Consider the following 20321-nt stretch of genomic DNA (forward strand, 5'->3'; position numbering starts at 1 on the left):
AGCAAGGGGCTTAAATTGCAGCAAGGGCAGTTCAGGCTGGACATTAGGAAAAACTTCCCATCAGGGTGGTTAAGCACTGGAATAAATTGCCTAGGGAGGTGGTGGAATCTCTATCTTTGGAGATTTATAAGAGCAGGTTAGACAAACACCTGTCAGGGATGGTTTAGATAATACTTAGTCCTTCCATGAGTGCAGGGGACTGGACTAGATGACCTTTTGGGGTCCCTTCCAGTCCCATGATTCTATGACATGGCAGTAGCTCTTCATCGAGGCAGTTGTGCTGACCCGTTTCTTGTTTCCAGCTGCTTTTAAAGCCTGACACCTACAGTCGGCAAGGGAGTGAGCCAGGACAATGTGACTGGCCAGCTGGGTTGTAGTCCCCATGGGTTGGAAGGGACCTCAGGAAGTCATCTAGTCCAACCCCCTGCTCAAAGCAGGACCAATCCCCAATTTTTGCCCCAGATCCCTAAATGGCCCCCTCAAGGATTGAACTCACAACCCTGGGTTTTTAGCAGGCCAATGCTCGTGGCTCAGGCCAATGCTCGTGGCCCAGGGCTCGTGGGTTCTAGTCTAGCACCTTACTGTCCTTCAGAGCAGCCTGCTTCCGCAGTATCCAAATACCTTTAAAGCAAGAGCAATACACAGCGTTCACTTTTTAATTATGAACCATTTCCCTTTCCTCTGCTTAATTTTTAATATGCCTTCCTCAGGCACCTGGGCCCACTGGTACTCTCACTTCCTATGGGGCAAGTAACTCCACTGAGATCAGTTTTGCTGGAGCACATTAGGAGTATCTGCGCCGGCGTCCATAGTTACACTGGGGTATAATTACTATAAAACCAGAATCGGGCCCCACAGCTGCACTGGAGCAGCTGGACCCAAGAGAATGGCAGGTGATGATTACCCTGGTCCAGATAAAAACAAGTTTGATGGGCGCTGGTGAAGGGATCTGACATAACTAGGGCCATGAACGGTTTCAGCCATGACGACATGGGTGGGATGAATGCAGAGCCAATCCTAGAGCAGTAGCTGGGTGTAGGCCAGTGGCCTGGATTCACCCCATGGATTTCGTTATGTTACATTTCTTAGTTGTCCTCTAACATCTTGTCATCGTTCGGCAGGGGAGCTGTGATCTTCCCGTCCTGGCTCAGCAATCCATCAGGGTCCATCACTCAGGCAGAGCCAGGCAGGCTGGGCTTGGGACCAGCGTCTCTTTTAGCTTCTCCTGTGGGTTTCATTTCTAGATAATGGGGGAGAAGAGAAAGTCACCAGCATATGTGGGTGAGAGGGCTCTCCCTTTCCCCTTTATTTTTAAGGGATGTGACCAGCCTCACTAGAGCAGGAGCTTTGGCACCTGCTCCCCACCAGCCTCGCCCTCTCATCGCCCTGTCTCAGACAGTCAGGATACACACTTTCCTGCAGGGACTGCCGTAGCAGAAGGGTCCAGCTAGGTTGATACCTTTTGTCCAAGCGTGGCCACTTTTGGGGGCTCCAGGAAGAGGCATAACACCCCCCCATTTCCCTCATTCAGTCAGTTCTTTGTGTAACAAGGGAGGGAATTTTCCCCAGCTCCAGCTGGACACTAATGAGCACCCATACTGAAGCGCAAAGACGGCTGGCTCTTGTCATTTGATCATAGCCAGCATCAGCGATAGATTACATTTCTAGCAAATCCAGTGGCAGTGAGGTCCACCATTTAATTATACATTGTACTCAGTTTCCTTTTATCCATTCTCCATTTCTTGCTTTTTGCCACTGTGTACCCTTTGCTCTCTTACGGGATGCTGGGATGGGGAAATGGGGCACCCTCTCCCCACCCTCATTATTTCATGCAGCTAAAGGTATCAGGGGATCTCTTTCTAGCAAAGCAGCCCCAGGTTTTTAATGTTCCTGTCCCCTTCCACTCAGCTCCAACTCCCTTCTCTGCAGGCTGGCTCTCCCCACTGATGGGATCCAGCCCCTTGGTCACAGTTTGAAGAGTGGCTGTTCTCCCGAGCCACCCTCACAGTTGTTACGTGGCCTCCAACGGTCACTCTATACTATGGCACTGCTGTAAGGACACAGGGAAGCTCCCTTAGCCATAACTTATAGTCATTCCTGCTGCCTATGGATAGTCACTGAACCAAGGAAAGAGCAAGAACAAAGCATCTGGCAGGGATGAGATGGGATTTGAACCTGGGTCCCCCACATCCCAGGGGCGTGGCCTATAAGGGAGGCGTGGCCACTGGCAAGGGTGGGGCTGCCCCTCCAGGATGTTTCTAGCCACGAGCATGGCTGATAGCTACACCACGGCCAGGTGATTCCTCTGAGCCCCTAGGCTCCCCCTGCCATGCTGTGCTGCTCTTGAAAGGAAGGGAGGCAGGTTTGTTGCTCGCTAGCCATCCAGGAGCCGAAGCAGCTGTTACCGTGCTGACAGGGCTGATAATGCTCAGCATGACCCTGGTGTTTTTCAGCCAGGGAGCTCAGGGCACTGCCCAAAGAGGGATAAGGATTTACAGAAGGGGAGACTGAGGCACAGATGGGAGGGGGGGGCATACAGCCAATAATGGCAGAATAAGGAAGAGAACCCAGGAGTTCCTAGGCCCATGTTCTAACCCAAGACGGCATTGTCAGAGTGAGGGGGATGGCACACAGGACAGCTCCCGTCCGTGGCGACCAGCTGCCCGCGCTGTACCTGGCCGGGGGCCCAGACAGGCCAAAGGAAATCAATTCAAGCTGGGCTAGAGCAGGAGGCAGGTTTACAGCCACGCTCCGTTCCCTGCCCCAGAGCGGGAGCGGCCAGCCAGGCGTTGCCCAGTAGCACACCCCACACACGGCGCAGGAGCCAGCGAGCGGAACGGGGGCTGGGGAGAGAACTGGGCGCGAAGCGGGCCTGGAAAGCAAAGAGCTCAGGCCAGACAGCAGCTGCCCCGGGGGAGCGCGGTGGGAACGAGACGAGAGGTGCGTCAGAGGCTGCGGGTGCCTTTCGCTGGCCCAGCAGAGAGACACCGACGTGCCTGGGAGACGTGCTGAACGGTGCAGCGTTCCCTTCCCAGGCCCCATGCGGTCCCTCTGCTCCCACCTTCCCACCTCGGCCCCGTTCGCTCAGGGCGCAGGGGACAGGCAGGAACCCCGAGTTTACAGCCAAACAACTAACCACCAGGATGCTTCACTTTGTGCTGCACCTGAGACGCCTCCCCTCTCTGTGCCTCAGTCTGCCCTTCTGTGACCCAGGAGAAGAAGGGGCACAGGGCTCCAAGCTGCTGCCCCCCGGCCTGCGGGGCCTGCCCCCCAGCAGTGGCCCCCAATGGGCAGAGCTTCAGCTCCCTCTGAGCCTTGCAGGCAGCCTGGCTTTTACGCTGCCAGCTCTCCAGTGAAACTGGTTCAACTGTTACTATGGCAGCCACCCACCCACATGCAAAATCCCGACAGCCGCAAAATCCCGGCTGCCACGAAGCATCTGTGACCTAGAAAGGTCCGGCTTGGAACTTCTGCCCCTGCGCCCACCCAAGAAGGGTCCCGTTGTGCCCTGCAGGGGCTGGTTGCCCTCTTGTGGTTCAGGGTTGGTCTGTGGCACACGGTGATCTTCTAGGTTCATTACTATTGCAAAAGAAAAATTGGGGAACGTGAGAAGGGCTGAGTGGGGGGGGGGGGGGGGGGCAGACAGGTCTCCCCTCTGCACAGAGCTGGGCAGATCCTGGGGCTATTCCTGGGGAGTTTTCTGCGTCTACACTCGTGCCCCCGGCACATCTGTGTTCCACAAATACCCCAAGCACCAGGAGCAAGTTCCACAACTGGAAGAGCAGCTCATGCTCCGACATGGCTCGTCACAGAAGCCGTCCAATCGGGAACCAGAAAGAAGACCATGTGACTTACGTAAGTTTGAATTTTGAGGGAGAAGTAGCTCAGTGGTTTGAGCTTTGGCCTGCTAAACCCAGGGTTGTGAGTTCAATCCTTGAGGGGGCCATTTAGGGATCTGGGGCAAAAATTGGGGTTTGGACTAGATGACCTCCTGAGGTCCCTTCCAACCCTGATAGTCTATGATTCTATTATTCATAATGAGCTGCTGCGGAACGCCCTGCAATCAAGTAATAAACATGGTTCCTGGGGGAGTGCCCAGAGGCACCAAGCAGAAAGTGTGCCCCACACAATGCCCTGCCCCCCCCAGCTCGTCCAAGCAAAGAAAGAAAATTGGGATATCACCAAATACGCTCAAGAGCTTTGCAGGTTTCCGGCAGACGGGATATTCACCAGTCACCTGGCACTGCCAGCAAGGCTAGAAGCACCAGAGGGATAATTGGGGTGGTGCAGGCAGGAGAGGAGAAGTAATGAGATGCAAGTAAGGAGAATTGAGGATGACAGTCAAGAAAAGATCAGTGCCTGTGAACTCTGGAATATTCCCCCAAAGGAAGTGACGGGAGCCTCCTTGCCCAAGATACTTAGAACTAGGCTGCACAGGGCACGGAGAATCACCCAGTAGGAAGTGCTCCTGTCATGGCAGGCTGGCTACAGGCTAGGTGACCAGGTAAGATCTGACATCTAGCAGGGGGAATGGAGGTGCTTTGCCAGCACCATATCTATTTTTCATCGACTTCCCACCGAGATTTCCGTGCTTCAATTCAAACTAACCCAGAGGGAGGGAGGAAGGTTCCATTCGTCTCTTACCCAAGATCTCGCTGCTCGGAGCAGGAGGGTTTCCTTCGGCCCCTGCAGTGCAGACCTGGTGTTTCGGTTTGGATGTCTCCAGGCCGGCAAGGAGGGTCATGAAATCCACCACGGTGTCGATGTTCTGGGGGCTGGAGGTGACCTCCCTCAGGGCGCACACCGCATTCAGCCTGCTAAAAGACTTGAGCTCGGAGATATTGGCCTGCAGGAACAGGAGGATGATGTTCAGGTCGTTCATGGGGCAGGTCAGCATCTTCCTGCTGAGGAGGTCAAAGGCGGGCAGCATCTCATAGATGGACAGGAGGCGCTTGTCCCACTGGAGGAGCTGCAGCATGTTGTAGATGACCACAGGCGCCAGGAGGACATAGACCCCCCCATTGGAGAGGCTGATCAGCTGGAAGACGGAGAAGACGACCAGCTTGCAGGGAATCACGTCCGGGACTTGGGGCTCATCCCGCAGGAGCCCTGTCTTGATGGAGCAGCTGAATTCATCTTGGAAAAAGACGCGGAGGTGGAGAAATCCCAGGTAGAGACAGGTAGCAGCGATGAGGAGCAGCAGCAGCAGGTTCCGCAGCAGGTAGGCGCCCACCAGGGAGTGCGAGCGCTGCTTGCAGGCCAGGTACCGCTCCAGCAGAGGGAACTCAAAGTACCGCTCCCTGCGAGCCCTGGGGGAGAGACAGCAAGAGTAAATCAGGTCACTTCACTGAAGTCAGCTTACACCAGCTGAGAACCTGGCCTGTAAATTCCACCTCTAGGGTTAAATCCCCGGCCCCTGATGCCAAGGGGATGTAGTGCTGGATGGATGAGAACTCTGCCCGTGCATTAACCAGCATCATCGAACCAGAGGGTCAGAAGGGACCTCAAGGGTCATGTAGTCTAGCCCCCAGTGTGACCCTGGCACTGAGCACCAAGCAGCGATGGGGGTGCTCAGGGATGGGACACTGGGAGGCTGGTTGTTTATACTCAGAACATGTTTTGATCAACTTTTTTCTCGTCCGTAGCCAACATATTTTGAGTAATTTTGTTTAATAAAAAGATCAGTTTTTAAAATGCTGGTTCTGTGCATGTAATTGAATTTTAATTTCCACCCAAATGGAGCATGACGCAAATCACAAGGAAAAAATTAAATCCTCCTCTAGTCACTAAAAATTGCAGCATTCCCCCTTTTCTAGCGTAATCAAAATGCAGAAATTAAGAAGCTGAAAAAACGTGTCTGGATAAAACGTAACCTCCTGGAAAGCAAAAAGTAACACGGGATTGAGGGCAAAGGCTGTTATGTCAATCCACGTGTGAATGGCAACCCTCCAATAAGCATCAACCTTTCTGTAGGAAAATAACTCAAAAGTACAAATGCAAAACAGGATTAAAATCGAGGTTTCCTGCCTGCTGATTGCCATCATGATTTAAATCAACCCCCCTCTGCCCTCCCCCTCTTTCATGAGATTAAATGCAGAAGAGCTACATAAAGGGCCTGGTCCTGTCCACAAGCCAACGCCCCCACCCCGTCAATGGGAGTTTTGCCTGCATACAGCCAGTGGGACCCTAAGGAAACCAGAGAGCCGAGCTTTGCAGTGCACCCAGCATAGGGTCCTTCATTACAGGCGCCCCCCCAAACACACATCCCCGCCCACCACGGTATCTGCAGCCCTCTGGCCCTCCACTATCAGCAGGAGCCACACGGTGCATGCAGCTTATCCACAGCTGCTTCCTGCAGAAGAAGCTAGAGTCCTGGCTGCAGGGGTGAGAAGGGGGCAGGAGGCAGTGGGGGATGGTAGGAATCACATGCGAGGTGGGGGAAGGGGCAGTGGCCGCCAGCTGGGGCCTTGCACTGTTACCTCCCCGGGGGTCTGCTGGCCCAAAGCCCAGCCCTGAGCACCCTGTACCCCTTTCACAGGCCCACCAGCAGCCCTGGGGCAACTCAGGCTCCACCCCAGGTGGAGGGCGGCCCGTGCTGTGGATGGGATCAGACACACACATGCCGGACCAGATTGGACCACAGCCCCACGTGGGGAGTGGGCTTCCAGGAACAGATCTCCCTGCGGGAGCATGTGAAGGGCAAATCCTGCAGCCCATCCCCGGCCCCCACAGAGGGCTCTCCACAGGGGAGGGAGTGGGGGCCTGGGTTACTGGGATCCACCACCCAGGTCCAGTCTGTGTTACCTTCCCCTCAGAGCCCCTGCATGCTGAGGAACCCCCTCCCCACAACAGGGTGGGCCTGAGGGCAGCCTCGGTGAGGGAAGGTCCTGGTAGCATGGTCTTGGGGAAGCTGGGGCTGGGCGGGAACCCCCATGCCAACAGGTTCGGGGGGCAGAGACCCGGCCTGGACATTGGAGGGTCCCTCCTGGCTGGACCAGTCCTAAAGACATTCTCCAAGGAGATCCTTCCGGCCTGCCCCACTGCAGAGCTCTCTTGCCATGGGTCTGCCCAGATCTCCAAGGAAAAGGGCTCAGTCAGACCCCTGGACCTCCTCCGGCGAGACGGTGGCTGCGGGACTGCGCACGCTGGGAACGGGAGGAGGAACCCAAAGGGTCAGTCCCCTCAAGCCGCTGACTCACTTCTCAAACTCCTCCCAGAAGAGCCGGGCATCTGTGCTGGCCTGGCGGACCTTCACCATGTGCTGCACCAAGCGGATGGAGCGGTTGTAGGACTTGTCCAGCTCATCGATGATGAAGAGCAGGTCGCTGTTCAGCGTGGGTGCGGCTGTGTATCTCCACAGCAGGGAGGGCAGGTACATGGCCACCGCGATGAGCAGCAGGGAGTAGGGGAAGGCCTGGGCAAAGGACAATGCAATGACTGAGGCCACCTCGACCAGCAAGAGCGAGAGCACAAGCGCAATGGCCAGCAGAGCAGCAGTCAGGACAGACTATAACAGGAGCATGAAGGACAAGCCAGGCAGCAAGTCAGGGCCATTCAGGGCTGCACATTCTACTCCTGAGGGCATTCTGCGCCAAAAAATTAAAAATTCTGCGCACAATATTTTAAAATTCTGCAAATGTTATTTGTCAAACACATGTGGAGGGTCCAGCGATGGCACTGGGGAGCAGAAGCCACTGGCTGCACAGAGGTGCGAGATCACTGTGCAGCTTCCCCCCGGAACATGGACTCAGCGGTGAGGCTGCACCCGACCCTGACAAAGCGCAAGGACCAGGCCTGCCCCAGAAACACCTCAGGGCCCTGCCCCTCCGTGCCAGGTGCACCAGGTGTGGGCAGGCAGGCTCAGCAAGGCAGGATCCAAGCGTGAAGGGGCTTATTGTGTGTGTGGGGGGAACCAGGTGGATGCAGACGGCTCAGTGCGGGACCCGGGCACAGGGGGAATCTGCATTCACAGGGGCTTGTTGGGGGTTTCTGGGTGCAACAGTAATGGGACTCCGCAGTGGGGTCCAGGTGAAGGTGGTTGGGGCTCAGCAGGAGGGGGTCTGGGTGTGGGGGGGGATAGAGCTTGGCAGAGGGGTCTTGGTGTGGGGAGCTCACAGGGGGGTCCAGATGCTAGGGGAGTGGAGCTCAGGGGGGTGGGGATTCACATACAGCTGTTTGGGGCTCAGTGTGGTGGGGATCTGGGTGGCTCATTGGGGTGTCCAGGTGCAGGGGGAGTAGGACTCATCACGAGGAGTTCTGAGTGCGGGGGGTGGGGGGAGTGAGGCTTTCCGGGAGGGTCTGGGTATGGGTATGAGGGGATCTGGATGCATGGGGGTTGGGCAGATGGGGGAGCAGTTCCCGGTACAGAGATCCCTCCCCCTGCAGCTGAGGAGCAATGGGTGCAGGAAGTGGGGGTCATGGGGAGTTTGCAGAGCTTCCTGCAGCTGGGGAAGAAATCTCGGTGTGGGTCTGACCCAGTCCCAGATGTCGTGAAAAGGAAGAGGAAGTCCCGTCCTCCCTAGCTCAGCTGGGACTAGCAGCCGAGCCCAGCACAAGGTAGGAGCCATGAGCCAGGTCTTTCCCAGTATCGCCCGCTTCCCCACAGTGATTTACTTGTCTGCCAGCTGCCCTGGGCACCCGAAACTTACTGCTGGGGAGGGTCGCATGACTGCTCTGTGGGGAAGCAAAGAAACCTGCGGGGGACATACATTCTGCGCATGCGCAGTGGCACAAAATCCTCCCAGGAGTAACACTCAGGAGGCAGGGAATGGCCAGGCTAAGGCTGAACAGCGGATCAGGAGCTGCAGCCCTGAGGTCTAACCCCAGATATAATGATACCGAGCGATTACACAGCACTTCCCACCTGACCATCTCCAAGTGCTTTACAATGGCTCATCCTCCCCATCTTACAGATGGTGAAACCGAGGCACGGGGCAGGGTAGAGACTTGGTCAAGGTCCCACAGGGAGTCAGTGGCAGAGCTAGGGATTGAATCCAGTTCTCCTGAATCCCAGCCCAGTGCCCTATCCATGAGGCCTCCTTGAAGGGTCGGGGGGGGGGGGGGGAAGCTGGACAGACCCAGGGGAACTCGAACCCCAAACAACATTGCTCTCCAGATGAGCCTCGCAGATCAGGACACTCCACTTGGCCCCTGGGAGCTGATGCAGGGTTTGCAGGGTAAATAGAGGAGATCCTGAGTGGGGGATTCTTGGAGATGGCAGAGGTGGTTCTTGCTTCTACACGGAGGTGGTTTGTTCAGAAGCTCTGTGGGGGCTGCTCCCAAACACACAGAAGTGGCATTGAGGCCTCTCTGCCCAGTGACGTGACCATGATCGCTTCTTTGAGATCTGGACCTTGCGCCAAGAGTCGCTGCCTTGTAACACCCAGGCCGGGTCCCTGCCATGGACTCTGCACGGGGCTGCCCCCGGAGACCACTCGGCAGTTTCAGCTGCTGCAGAGTGGAGCCGCCCGGCCGATGGGCAGAGCTGACCGCAAGGAGCATGCTACAGCAGAACCATAATCACACTGACCCCCTAGTCACTTCTGGAGCCATTTGGCCTAGATCCCACAAGCCCCAGGTGGCTGGAGCCTGCCTGTCAGGTATAAATCTCTCTGCCGCATGCCACGGCCATGATGGAGATCAGCAAGGATTCCACCAGCTGGGGCTGGGGGCAGGGCTTCCTGCTTTGGGGCAAATTGGTCCAACAGAGCCCCTTAGGGTGCACTGCAAAGGCCAGCCTGTCCCTCTCGCCTTTGGCTGACGGGGGGCAGTAAGCATTTTATCCTGATGAGTTGTGTTCTTCACCTGGGTCCCTTGCCCACCCAAATGCCACTGGCCCTGGAGACACTGCATCGGGGGCTGATTTTCAGCCCCTTGAAATGCAGAGCTCCCCCAACCCATCAGCCCCACTACCTTGAGAGTCCAGAGGGATTTGGCTGTCGTGTTTCCAGCAGCATCAAATTCATAGTGGATCAAGGAATCCCAGCAAGACGTATCAACGTATGCAGACTGCTTCCCTGTGAAGTTGGCGGGTGAGAAACAGCTGATCTGGGTCCCTGGAACAGAGCGCAAGTGGTTAGAGCAAGAGGGAGGAGCTGGTGGACCCACAGGCGGGGATTCCTCCCGCCCCCGTCCCCACTAACGCAGAACCCTGCTGCTCCAGAATCTCTGCGGTGAATGTGCGTCCAGCAGCCCCCGTTCCTACCCACTCCCCTCCCAGCCCGCAGCCCGCCCGTCTGCACTGCCCCTTCTGCTATGCACTGTGGATAGCACCCCCTTGTGGGCATGGAGCAGGCAGCAGCCAGCAACTAAGTTAAACTCAGTGACAACACAGCAACATCCCTGCTGGCTGGGGTCATGCTGACTGCTGCCAGGCTGCCCGATTCCCTGCAGGCCGGAGCTGGGCAGGGATCAGACTGGGCCAGGGTCTGTAAAACACATTGGACCGGGCTCTGTTGTCCACACTCCTCGCAGCTGCCTTGGGACTACAGCCCCTGGGGTATCCCCTCCTGCCCTGTCTCCCCAACAGCTCATGTAACACAGTCGGCTGGGCACAACTCGTCTTGCCCGGGCCCGAAAAGGTGAGAGTCCCTGTGGCAAAGGCTCCTGCCAGCCCAGGAACAGCCTCACTGGCAAAGCCAGGCTTGGCAGGAAAGTCCGGCTCCAGCCAGCACTGAGAATCGAGCAGTACGATAGGAGCGGTTCAGTGCAGCCTCGCTGAGCTTGGATACTGGCTGCAGGAAGGACGCCACACCAATGCCCCCCTATACCCGTTCAGGTGCAAGGCACTCTGGGTACTTACCCCACAAACCACTGCAGGGGTGGTCTGGGGAGCTCCTATAGACCACTGACTGGGGGATCCCTCTCTGCTCCCCCCTACACCCCCCAGGCTACGCCCCCAGGGACTCCACTACGTCTTCTGACTCCAGCTGGCATGTCACGCTACGTGCTCAGACCTAGCCGCCAGCTTGCTGGTGGGGCTGATGCAGCAGGAATGCAGCTACCCGACAGCCCTGCAGCCCCCAGCTCCCCATCCCTGCTCAGAGGGGGCTGGAGGAACTGGGGCAGTGAAACTCCCAGCTATGCTCCTAATGCAGCAGCCCCAGCCCACGGGCTACAGGTGGGTCACAAGCTGAGACACCGGATCTGCCAAACCCCAGACAGCTCACCAGGCTAGACTTTGCTGCTGGTAAACACAAGCGCGCTTGTTGGCTCAGGCCAGGCCAGCTAGGGTGCACTGAGCTGCCGTCTTGCCCAGATCATGATTTACGTTTGGACGGGGCTATCAAGGAACCAGCTTTGCTGATGAAGGCATTTGAGATTGTGGGGAGGGATAGCTCAGTGGTTTGAGCATTGGCCTGCTAAACCCGGGGTTGTGAGTTCAATCCTTGAGCGGGCCGTTTAGGGATCTGGGGCAAAAAAAATTGGGATTGCTCCTGCTTTGAGCAGGGGGTGGGACTAGATGATCTCCTGAGGTCCCCCAACCCTGATAGTCTATGAGATGATCCTGTCCCTGAAGGCCACAAGTTCATTCCTGTAACACCATGTTCTGGTGCTTTCCATACACACAGAGCTAGCCACAGCTCTAACGCTGTGAATAGCCTACAGAATGGTAGAGAGCCCATCAGCCAGACTATTTCAACGTCCATTCAGGAGACTAATAACCGGGTGGCCCCTCAATCTATGTTATAATCAAGGAACAACCCAGCAAAAACACGTCAACTTTATTCTCTCTGGCTCCACCCAGCCTCCTGTACATTAAGTCCAAGAACAAATTTCTGTGGCAGGATGGAAATTATATCCACAAACCTCACACTCTCTGGTCAGACATACACAAATAACCCCACAAACACAAGTGTCCTTCACTACCGGGACTAGAGACCAAAGCTTTCCTGGCAGAAATGTTACATCACTGGCAACACAGGAGCTTAGATTCACAGATTTTCAGGCCGGAAGCAATCTCTCCTGAATAACACAGGCTTGTTACCCCTCTGTTGAGCCCGATGACTTGTGTTTGGCTAAAGCATCTTCCAGAAAGCTATCCAGTCTTGATTTGACGACTGGAGAATCCACCACTTCCCTTGGTAGTTTGTTCCAGTGGCTGAATAGCATCAGGCCTCGTACCGATCCCTACAGAACTCCAGCGGAATACCCCCATTCAATGAAGGTTCCCCACTGACAGCTACTTTTTGAGATCTGTCAGTTCGTTTCTAATCCAGTTAATGTGTGGTCTATTGATATTGTGGGGTGCTAAATTTTTAAAATTAGAATGTGTGTGGTGCTAAGTCAAACACCTTACAAAAGTTTATTATAACTTACATACTTCGTTGGGCCATCCTGTCTGCTCTTTTTTATTATCATCACATTAGCACTCTTCCAGTCTTCTTGAATTCCCCCAAGATTCTGAGATTTATAAAAAATTAATATCAGCTGGCCAGAGAGCTCCTCAGCCAGCTCTTTTAGGACTCTTGGTTACAAGTTATCCAGGCCTGCTGATTTTAAATATTTTATCACTAGATTTTCCACATTTCATAACTTCTAATTTCTATCAATTGCTGTGTATTTTCTTTTTTCCATTTGTTACGTAGTGCTTTCTTATTGCTAATTGCTGCGTTATTTTGCCATTGAACCAGGAGGACTGTTAGCCAAAGCTGCTCTCTCTCTCAATTGTGGAATCATGGCTTTTTGGCCAACTAATACATTCTTTTTAAAGAACTCCCAGTTTTCATTCACAGTTTTCTACGTTTTTCTTTCCAATGTCACTGATAATTTTCCTCAGCTTAGGGAAATGAACACTTTTGAAACACCAAGAGCTTCTATTACTGGTTGGGACTAGCCTCTACTTGCCCATATTAAATTTAATCAGTTCCTGATCACTGCCCCTTAGACAACCACCAACTTCAGTCCAGTGGTAATTCATCTTTAGTCATTAGAATGAGTCCAAATACAGTTACCTCATGTTAAATGCAACACCCTTTGTGTTAGACCATCATCACCCATAAAAGAAGCTAATGATATTTTACTACTGGCTCAGCGAGACCTCCAGCAGATGTCTCCCAAATTGAAGTTTCTCATAAGACCACAACTTTTCTGCCCACACATTACAGTAAGGTTGATCCAGGGGTTGCTCCCCTGGTCCAGCCAGCCTTGTATTCCTTCTCTGACCAGAGCCATAACTTGTAGAAGTTAGTGAAAAATCATCCTGATAGTTAATTACACAGTAATATGCATTTGGAAATATTTCTTCATCGTTCTTAGCATCGGCTAAGGAGTGGTTGGCTTCTGTCAAGACGGGAGTATCCCTCATAAATGTCTCTCCCAGCAGGTCTAATTGCCAATGATATTCTTAATATTCAGGGAAATGTCTAACCCTGTTTTGAAACCTGCTAAGCTTTTTCCCTCTCTAACATCATGTGGAGGGGAGTTCCACAGGCTAAACACACATTGAGTAAATAGGCATCTCCCTTTTGATTTTAATAGATGCTCTCTCTCTTCCAGGAGCAGCAACTGAACCAACAAAGGAGACTGAAGAGATTGTGACATAACCCCCTCATCTCCCGCCCCCCCGTACACACACACCTCTCTCTCAGCAAGAACACAGGGCATGTAGCCGTGGGATGGACAGAAAGAGGTAGAAAGCAAGGAAGCGAGACCAAAGCCTCTGGAGGCAGAAGCAGATCATCCTCCAAGTCCATGTTTAGCCTGAGGTTAAGATGCATCCAATTGTGTTATCAATGAACCTTTGTGTAATAGGATTCTAGGCCAAGTCCTATAAACCGGGAAAAGAAGAGTCAATTCAAGCACTGTCAGCATCCCAGCGCTGGCTGGGCTGGCTCCCCGAGGGGCTGCAGGGACAGAGAAAACCACAGCCTCCAAGAACATCCAGGGGCAGGAGAGAGAGAGAGGAGCGAGACCACACATAACACAGAGCCACATCAGCACAGGAACTAGGAACCCCAAGGAGAGGGAAGCAGCCGTTGTTTTTGTCAGAATTGTGGCAAGTTATGTCCAAGGTTAGATGCTGGCTACGGAATAGTCCCCCCGGCCGCAGCAGAACCCTGCTTGGATGGGAAGCTCTTCGGGGCTTTCTATTCTCTTTGCACAGTGCCTTGCACCATGGGGCCCTAGGCCATGACTGGGGCTCCAAGGCACTATTGCAACACAGCTGATAAACACCACAGACTCTCCAGGGGAGCGCAGAGTGTTTACAGGAACGTAGGAACTGCCAGCCTGGATCGGACCGAGGTCCATCTAGCTGAGTGGCCTGGCTCTGACAGCGACCAGAACCAGATGCTTCAGATGGAAGAATCTTGCTGTGACAGATGTGGGACAGTCACCTCCCCATTAAGGTCTCACGCTAACCCCTAGTAATTAGAGGCTGGAGCAAGTACTACATGAAATAGCACAAGGTTTTATCGTCCTTCTGAAACTCTTCCATACCCCCAGAACTCTGACCGTAAACACCCCCTCGCTCCTTGAGCCCTCCATGTACCCGTGATGCACCAGCAGAACCAGAGCCCGAGGAAGCCAATGGGGTCCGTGCTGCATGCCCTGCTCCTGCCCTAGAATGTCTTCCCCTTAATGCTGATCTAAAACCAGTCCCGACAACACACCGCCCTGCAACTCACCCATGGAAAACTCCCGCGCGAACGCCAGGGACACCAGGAACAGGGGCAGGCCCACCGTGACGAACTTCACAACGCGGTCGCTCGGTAACTCCAGGCGAAGGCCTTTGGCTCGGGAGCCGTTAGGGTCCGGGAGCAAAGCATCAGAGAGCATGTACTCGGCGGCCGTGCGTGCGATAGACATGACTCCAGGAGCAGAGACGATGCAGCTGCTGGTGTTGTTTATGGTTTGATCCCGGCCGAGCAGTAGCGAGCAGGGCACGAGCACTTGTGGGGTTGAAAGCTGCATTTGCCCAGCATTATGTACCGGGCAGTGGTAAATGACAGCCCAGGCAGTGCATTGCTAATTACAAGGGAAGCCTTTTTTCTAGGAAAGTTACAAATAGCTTTCCCTCAAATAGAGGGGCCAGAGTCGCAGCAGGAGGGCCGCACTGATTGCTGGGCCCTGGCATGCCTCACCCAGCCACAGGCAACCCCACGAAAGGCTGCGTCCTTGTGGTTTTACAGCCCTCTCTCATGAGCGGATTTATTTCTAGCAGCGATTTTAAGGGGCGTGGGGCTGCTGGGCTATTTTCACATCCAGTAATGAGCAGGAGGGTTGGCAGGGAGGCACAATCCCAGCCCCAGCTCCCATGCCTGGGGGGCTGGGGGATGCACGCAAGTGTCAGCTGTAATAACTGCTGACACTCGCTGCGAGGTGAGTGATTCTCGGCCAGGCAGATCCCCAGCCCTGCGGGCAGCCAGGGCTGGGGATCTATTAGTGGCACGATACTGAGAGGCCTCTCTCTGCGGCCTGACACCGCCCCAGGCACTGCAGGGCTGCAAGGCGAGCATGGTAGGTGTTTGACCAGGCCAAGCCCCAGACTCCAGTAGACACTCACATGTGTGCCTACCAGAGGGAAGGGGGACAGCTGTGCTGTTCAGAGGAGACACTGCTGAGCACAAGAGCTGACGGCACCTCAGGCGGGCAGAGAGGAGCAGGCAAGGGCAGATTTTCAAAGGTATCGAGGTACCTCACTCTCACAGATTTTTAAAGATGTTTAAAAATCTGGGCCTTGATGTGCCTGCCAATGCCCCTCCAGGTCCACCCTCTTCTCGAGCCTTTGGCCTGTGCCTCTGGAGGTCCCAGGGGGGTCTCTTGCACACCATTTTCTCCTGCTTGTTGCATGGGAAGTTGTACTCTTTCAGGGACGACAGCCACGTTAGAAATCCCGCTGCCCGTTCCCGCTGCTCAGGGGGCCCATGCCTGACCCAACCTGGCGCAGCACTCTTCCTAGTTAAGCTCAGTGGCAGATCCCTGGCTCCCCACCCTCATCCTGTGAAGACCTCCACCCCTAAACAGCCAGCCCTTGATCATAGAATATCAGGGTTGGAAGGGACCTCAAGAGGTCATCTAGTCCAACCCCCTGCTCAAAGCAGGGCTAATCCCCAATTTCTGCCCCGATCTCTAAATGGCCCCCTCAAGGATTGAACTCACAACCCTGGGTTTAGGTGGCCAATGCTCAAACCACTGAGCTATCCCTCCCTAAATTGGTAGCTATCCCTAAATTGACCTGCTTGCTCAAGATTTTGCCTCTCCTCCCTGGCCAAACCCTGCTGAGCCTCCCCTATGCAGGCTTGTCAGAGGCACTTCTGAGTGTAAAAGGCTGCCATGCTCGTGCCCTTGGGCTCACTTAGTGGGCCTCTCTGGTTGCTTGCCCTGGCTGCAGCAGCATCTTGCCCTGGCTGCAGCAGCATCTTGCCCAGCCATCCTTACCTCTCCCCATCCAGAGCCTGGGCCAGGTACAGGCCTTCTCCTGATGGGTCCATACCACCTTTCGGGCCAGACTAACCCTGGAAGAGAGAGGGGGTCTAGCCTGGATGAGTCCCAAGGGACTATCCCTTCATTATGCAGCTGTCTGTCCATCATCTCTTTGCCAGGGGTCCCCACTGAATTAGCAGAGGCAGGACCATGTTAAAGCCCCTCTGGCCGGAAGCTTAGATCCCACTTTGATTTACTTACTGCACATCAGCGCATCTCACTCTACGGCCATGGACAAGCATTGTAAGAATGGAGCGGGATGAGGGGTCAGTGAGGTGCTCTCTCTCCAGCCGTGAGCCAAATGGGACACACCTGGAGATCCTTAAGATTCCAGCCACATGGACAATCCAGTATTTAACACAGTCCCTCCCCACCCTGCAAAACCAGAGACCCTTCAAACCCTAGTGCACCACCAATTAACCTCCCCCCTCCGAGTCACCCCTCAACAAGGACTTGGGGCCTTGCCCCCTCTGTCCTCATGGTCAGCAAACCTGTGCCCCACTGGATCAAAGGAATGTGTGTGGGGGCTGGGGGCAGGATAAACTGTAGAGATAAGAGCCCTCTAGTGAGGAAGCCATGCCCCCACTCAAACACCTCTACAGGGGAAAGCCCTAGGCCAGCATGAGCTAATGAACTCTCCCATCTGGCCTGCACACTGACATCTCAGACTTGGCAAAGGTCACTTTACATGGGCTCAGCTGTCTCTGCCGCACAACGGGCCAGGGCCTCTGCTGTAGCCAGGTCCGGGGCTGGAGGGGAGGATTCACTGAGTCAGAGATCATAGTCTGACTGTATAACACACGCCCCAGGAGTGTTAACCCCTTTTTATGGGGAGCAAGCACTAGAACTGTTGTGACACACAGACAGGGCAGGGCTGCGTGGGGAGAATCTCCGTCCCCTGCCCCTTGCTGAGCTCCGCTGAGGGGGTTTCATGTTGGTCTAGCATTTGGCAGTTTGCCTTAGAATTAATCTGCTGTTGTGCGATCGAAGAACCGGGTCTCACAGCACAGCACCCAGGGTTCCTGCCGGGTCGCTAGGAAAACCTGCTTCTACAAGGCTGGAGGCAAGCTGCAGAGCTCAGGGAATCTCAGTGGGAATGCAAATTAGGTTGCCAAGGGTGCTGTGGGCAGTGGGGAGGGAAGGCTCCAGCACAAAACTGCATGCATTCTGTGCAGTCCCTTGGCCAAGGCAAAGCCACGGCTGTATTTACACTGTGTGGTTTACAAATGAACATGTTACAAACATCTGTGGCGGTGAAGAACTCGGATCCCAGGCAGGGACCTGCCCCATGGCCAACTGTCTTAATACACATTCCCACAAGTACGGCAGCTCAGACAGAGCAATTTGCAGATCTCCAGCCAGTAGGGAAGGGCTATGCTGCCCCACTCCATGCACCGTGGGCCCTGGCCATGCTGCCAGCAGTACAGAGGGTGAATGGGGCTAGCACCAGAATGCAGCCCCAGATGGAATTAAACGAGAGGAGGGGAGAGGCTGCAAGACGTGGTGAACACCAGGGTCACCGAGCGCACCCGTGGCCCCGCAGGATCCCTTCAACATACGCTGAGCTTGGGGAAAACCCACCTCATTTGTGAGGCAGGATTCCAGCCTTGCACTTCCCTCCTTACAGGGACAAACCATCCCGATGAGTCGAAAGAATAGTAAATATGGCAGGCGACCAGCTTGGCTTAATGGTGAAATCCTAGCGGATCTTAAACATAAAAAAGAAGCTTACAAGGAGTGGAAGGTTGGACATATGACCAGGGAAGAGTATAAAAATATTGCTCGGGCATGTAGGAAAGATATCAGGAGGGCCAAATCGCACCTGGAGCTGCAGCTAGCAAGAGATGTCAAGAGTAACAAGAAGGGTTTCTTCAGGTATGTTGGCAACAAGAAGAAAGCCAAGGAAAGTGTGGGCCCCTTACTGAATGAGGGAGGCAACCTAGTGACAGAGGATGTGGAAAAAGCTAATGTACTCAATGCTTTTTTTGCCTCTGTTTTCACTAACAAGGTCAGCTCCCAGACTGCTGTGCTGGGCATCACAAAATGGGGAAGAGATGGCCAGCCCTCTGTAGAGATAGAGGTGGTTAGGGACTATTTAGAAAAGCTGGACGTGCACAAGTCCATGGGGCCGGACGAATTGCATCCGAGAGTGCTGAAGGAATTGGCGGCTGTGATTGCAGAGCCCTTGGCCATTATCTTTGAAAACTCGTGGCGAACGGGGGAAGTCCCGGATGACTGGAAAAAGGCTAATGTAGTGCCCATCTTTAAAAAAGGGAAGAAGGAGGATCCTGGGAACTACAGGCCAGTCAGCCTCACCTCAGTCCCTGGAAAAATCATGGAGCAGGTCCTCAAAGAATCAATCCTGAAGCACTTAGAGGAGAGGAAAGTGATCAGGAACAGTCAGCATGGATTCACCAAGGGAAGGTCATGCCTGACTAATCTAATCGCCTTTTATGATGAGATTACTGGTTCTGTGGATGAAGGGAAAGCAGTGGATGTATTGTTTCTTGACTTTAGCAAAGCTTTTGACACGGTCTCCCACAGCATTCTTGTCAGCAAGTTAAGGACGTATGGGCTGGATGAATGCACTATAAGGTGGGTAGAAAGCTGGCTAGATTGTCGGGCACAACGGGTAGTGATCAATGGCTCCATGTCTAGTTGGCAGCCGGTGTCAAGTGGAGTGCCCCAGGGGTCGGTCCTGGGGCCCGTTTTGTTCAATATCTTCATAAATGATCTGGAGGATGGTGTGGATTGCACTCTGAGCAAATTTGCGGATGATACTAAACTGGGAGGAGTGGTAGATACGCTGGAGGGGAGGGATAGGATACAGAAGGACCTAGACAAATTGGAGGATTGGGCCAAAAGAAATCTGATGAGGTTCAATAAGGATAAGTGCAGGGTCCTGCACTTAGGATGGAAGAATCCAATGCACCGCTACAGACTAGGGACCGAATGGCTAGGCAGCAGTTCTGCGGAAAAGGACCTAGGGGTGACAGTGGACGAGAAGCTGGATATGAGTCAGCAGTGTGCCCTTGTTGCCAAGAAGGCCAATGGCATTTTGGGATGTATAAGTAGGGGCATAGCGAGCAGATCGAGGGACGTGATCGTTTCCCTCTATTCGACACTGGTGAGGCCTCATCTGGAGTACTGTGTCCAGTTTTGGGCCCCACACTACAAGAAGGATGTGGATAAATTGGAAAGAGTCCAGCGAAGGGCAACAAAAATGATTAGGGGTCTAGAGCACATGACTTATGAGGAGAGGCTGAGGGAGCTGGGATTGTTTAGTCTGCGGAAGAGAAGAATGAGGGGGGATTTGATAGCTGCTTTCAACTACCTGAAAGGGGGTTCCAAAGAGGATGGCTCTAGACTGTTCTCAATGGTAGCAGATGACAGAACGAGGAGTAATGGTCTCAAGTTGCAATGGGGGAGGTTTAGATTGGATATTAGGAAAAACTTTTTCACTAAGAGGGTGGTGAAACACTGGAATGCGTTACCTAGGGAGGTGGTAGAATCTCCTTCCTTAGAGGTTTTTAAGGTCAGGCTTGACAAAGCCCTGGCTGGGATGATTTAACTGGGACTTGGTCCTGCTTTGAGCAGGGGGTTGGACTAGATGACCTTCTGGGGTCCCTTCCAACCCTGATATTCTATGATTCTATGATTCCTCTCCCTGGGTCACTCACCCAGCCCATCAATACCTCCAGCCCAGGGCCTTAGAGGGGAAACTGGCCCCACCAGCTCAGCCCAGCGGTCAGTCAGTCCGTCATCCCCCAGCAGGGTTTTGCAGCACAGTGCACAGCGAAATGGGTCATTCTGGTGCCTCTTGCTGATGGCAGCTGACATCTCAGTGGTGGGAAGCCCCATGGCAGAGACAACCTGGCTTTCTCCCAGATTACACA

The 20321-nt window shown here is 54.1% G+C and overlaps 1 protein-coding gene across 3 annotated transcripts; it reads right to left on the bottom strand.

Moving 5' to 3' along the window:
- Nucleotides 1–160: 160 nt before the first annotated feature.
- Nucleotides 161–20286, bottom strand: PANX3 (pannexin 3). 3 transcript variants are annotated; one of them, XM_037882322.2, is made up of 5 exons: nt 20121–20286; nt 9913–10055; nt 7200–7414; nt 4645–5309; nt 161–1240 (listed from the first exon to the last, which is right to left on the bottom strand). In XM_037882322.2, exons 1-5 carry the CDS (start codon nt 20284–20286, stop codon nt 1173–1175), a joined length of 1257 nt encoding a protein of 418 aa, XP_037738250.1. In that variant the 3' UTR covers nt 161–1172. The 3 variants fall into 3 exon arrangements, with proteins under 3 accessions (XP_037738250.1, XP_027684479.2, XP_037738249.1); XM_027828678.3 differs by lacking the exon at nt 20121–20286 and adding an exon at nt 14628–18041; XM_037882321.2 differs by having other exon boundaries at nt 162–1240; nt 20106–20286.
- Between the last annotated feature and the right edge of the window lie 35 nt (nt 20287–20321).

The sequence above is a fragment of the Chelonia mydas genome, chromosome 22 (genome assembly GCF_015237465.2).
Source record: "Chelonia mydas isolate rCheMyd1 chromosome 22, rCheMyd1.pri.v2, whole genome shotgun sequence".
Lineage (NCBI taxonomy): Eukaryota > Metazoa > Chordata > Testudines > Cheloniidae > Chelonia > Chelonia mydas.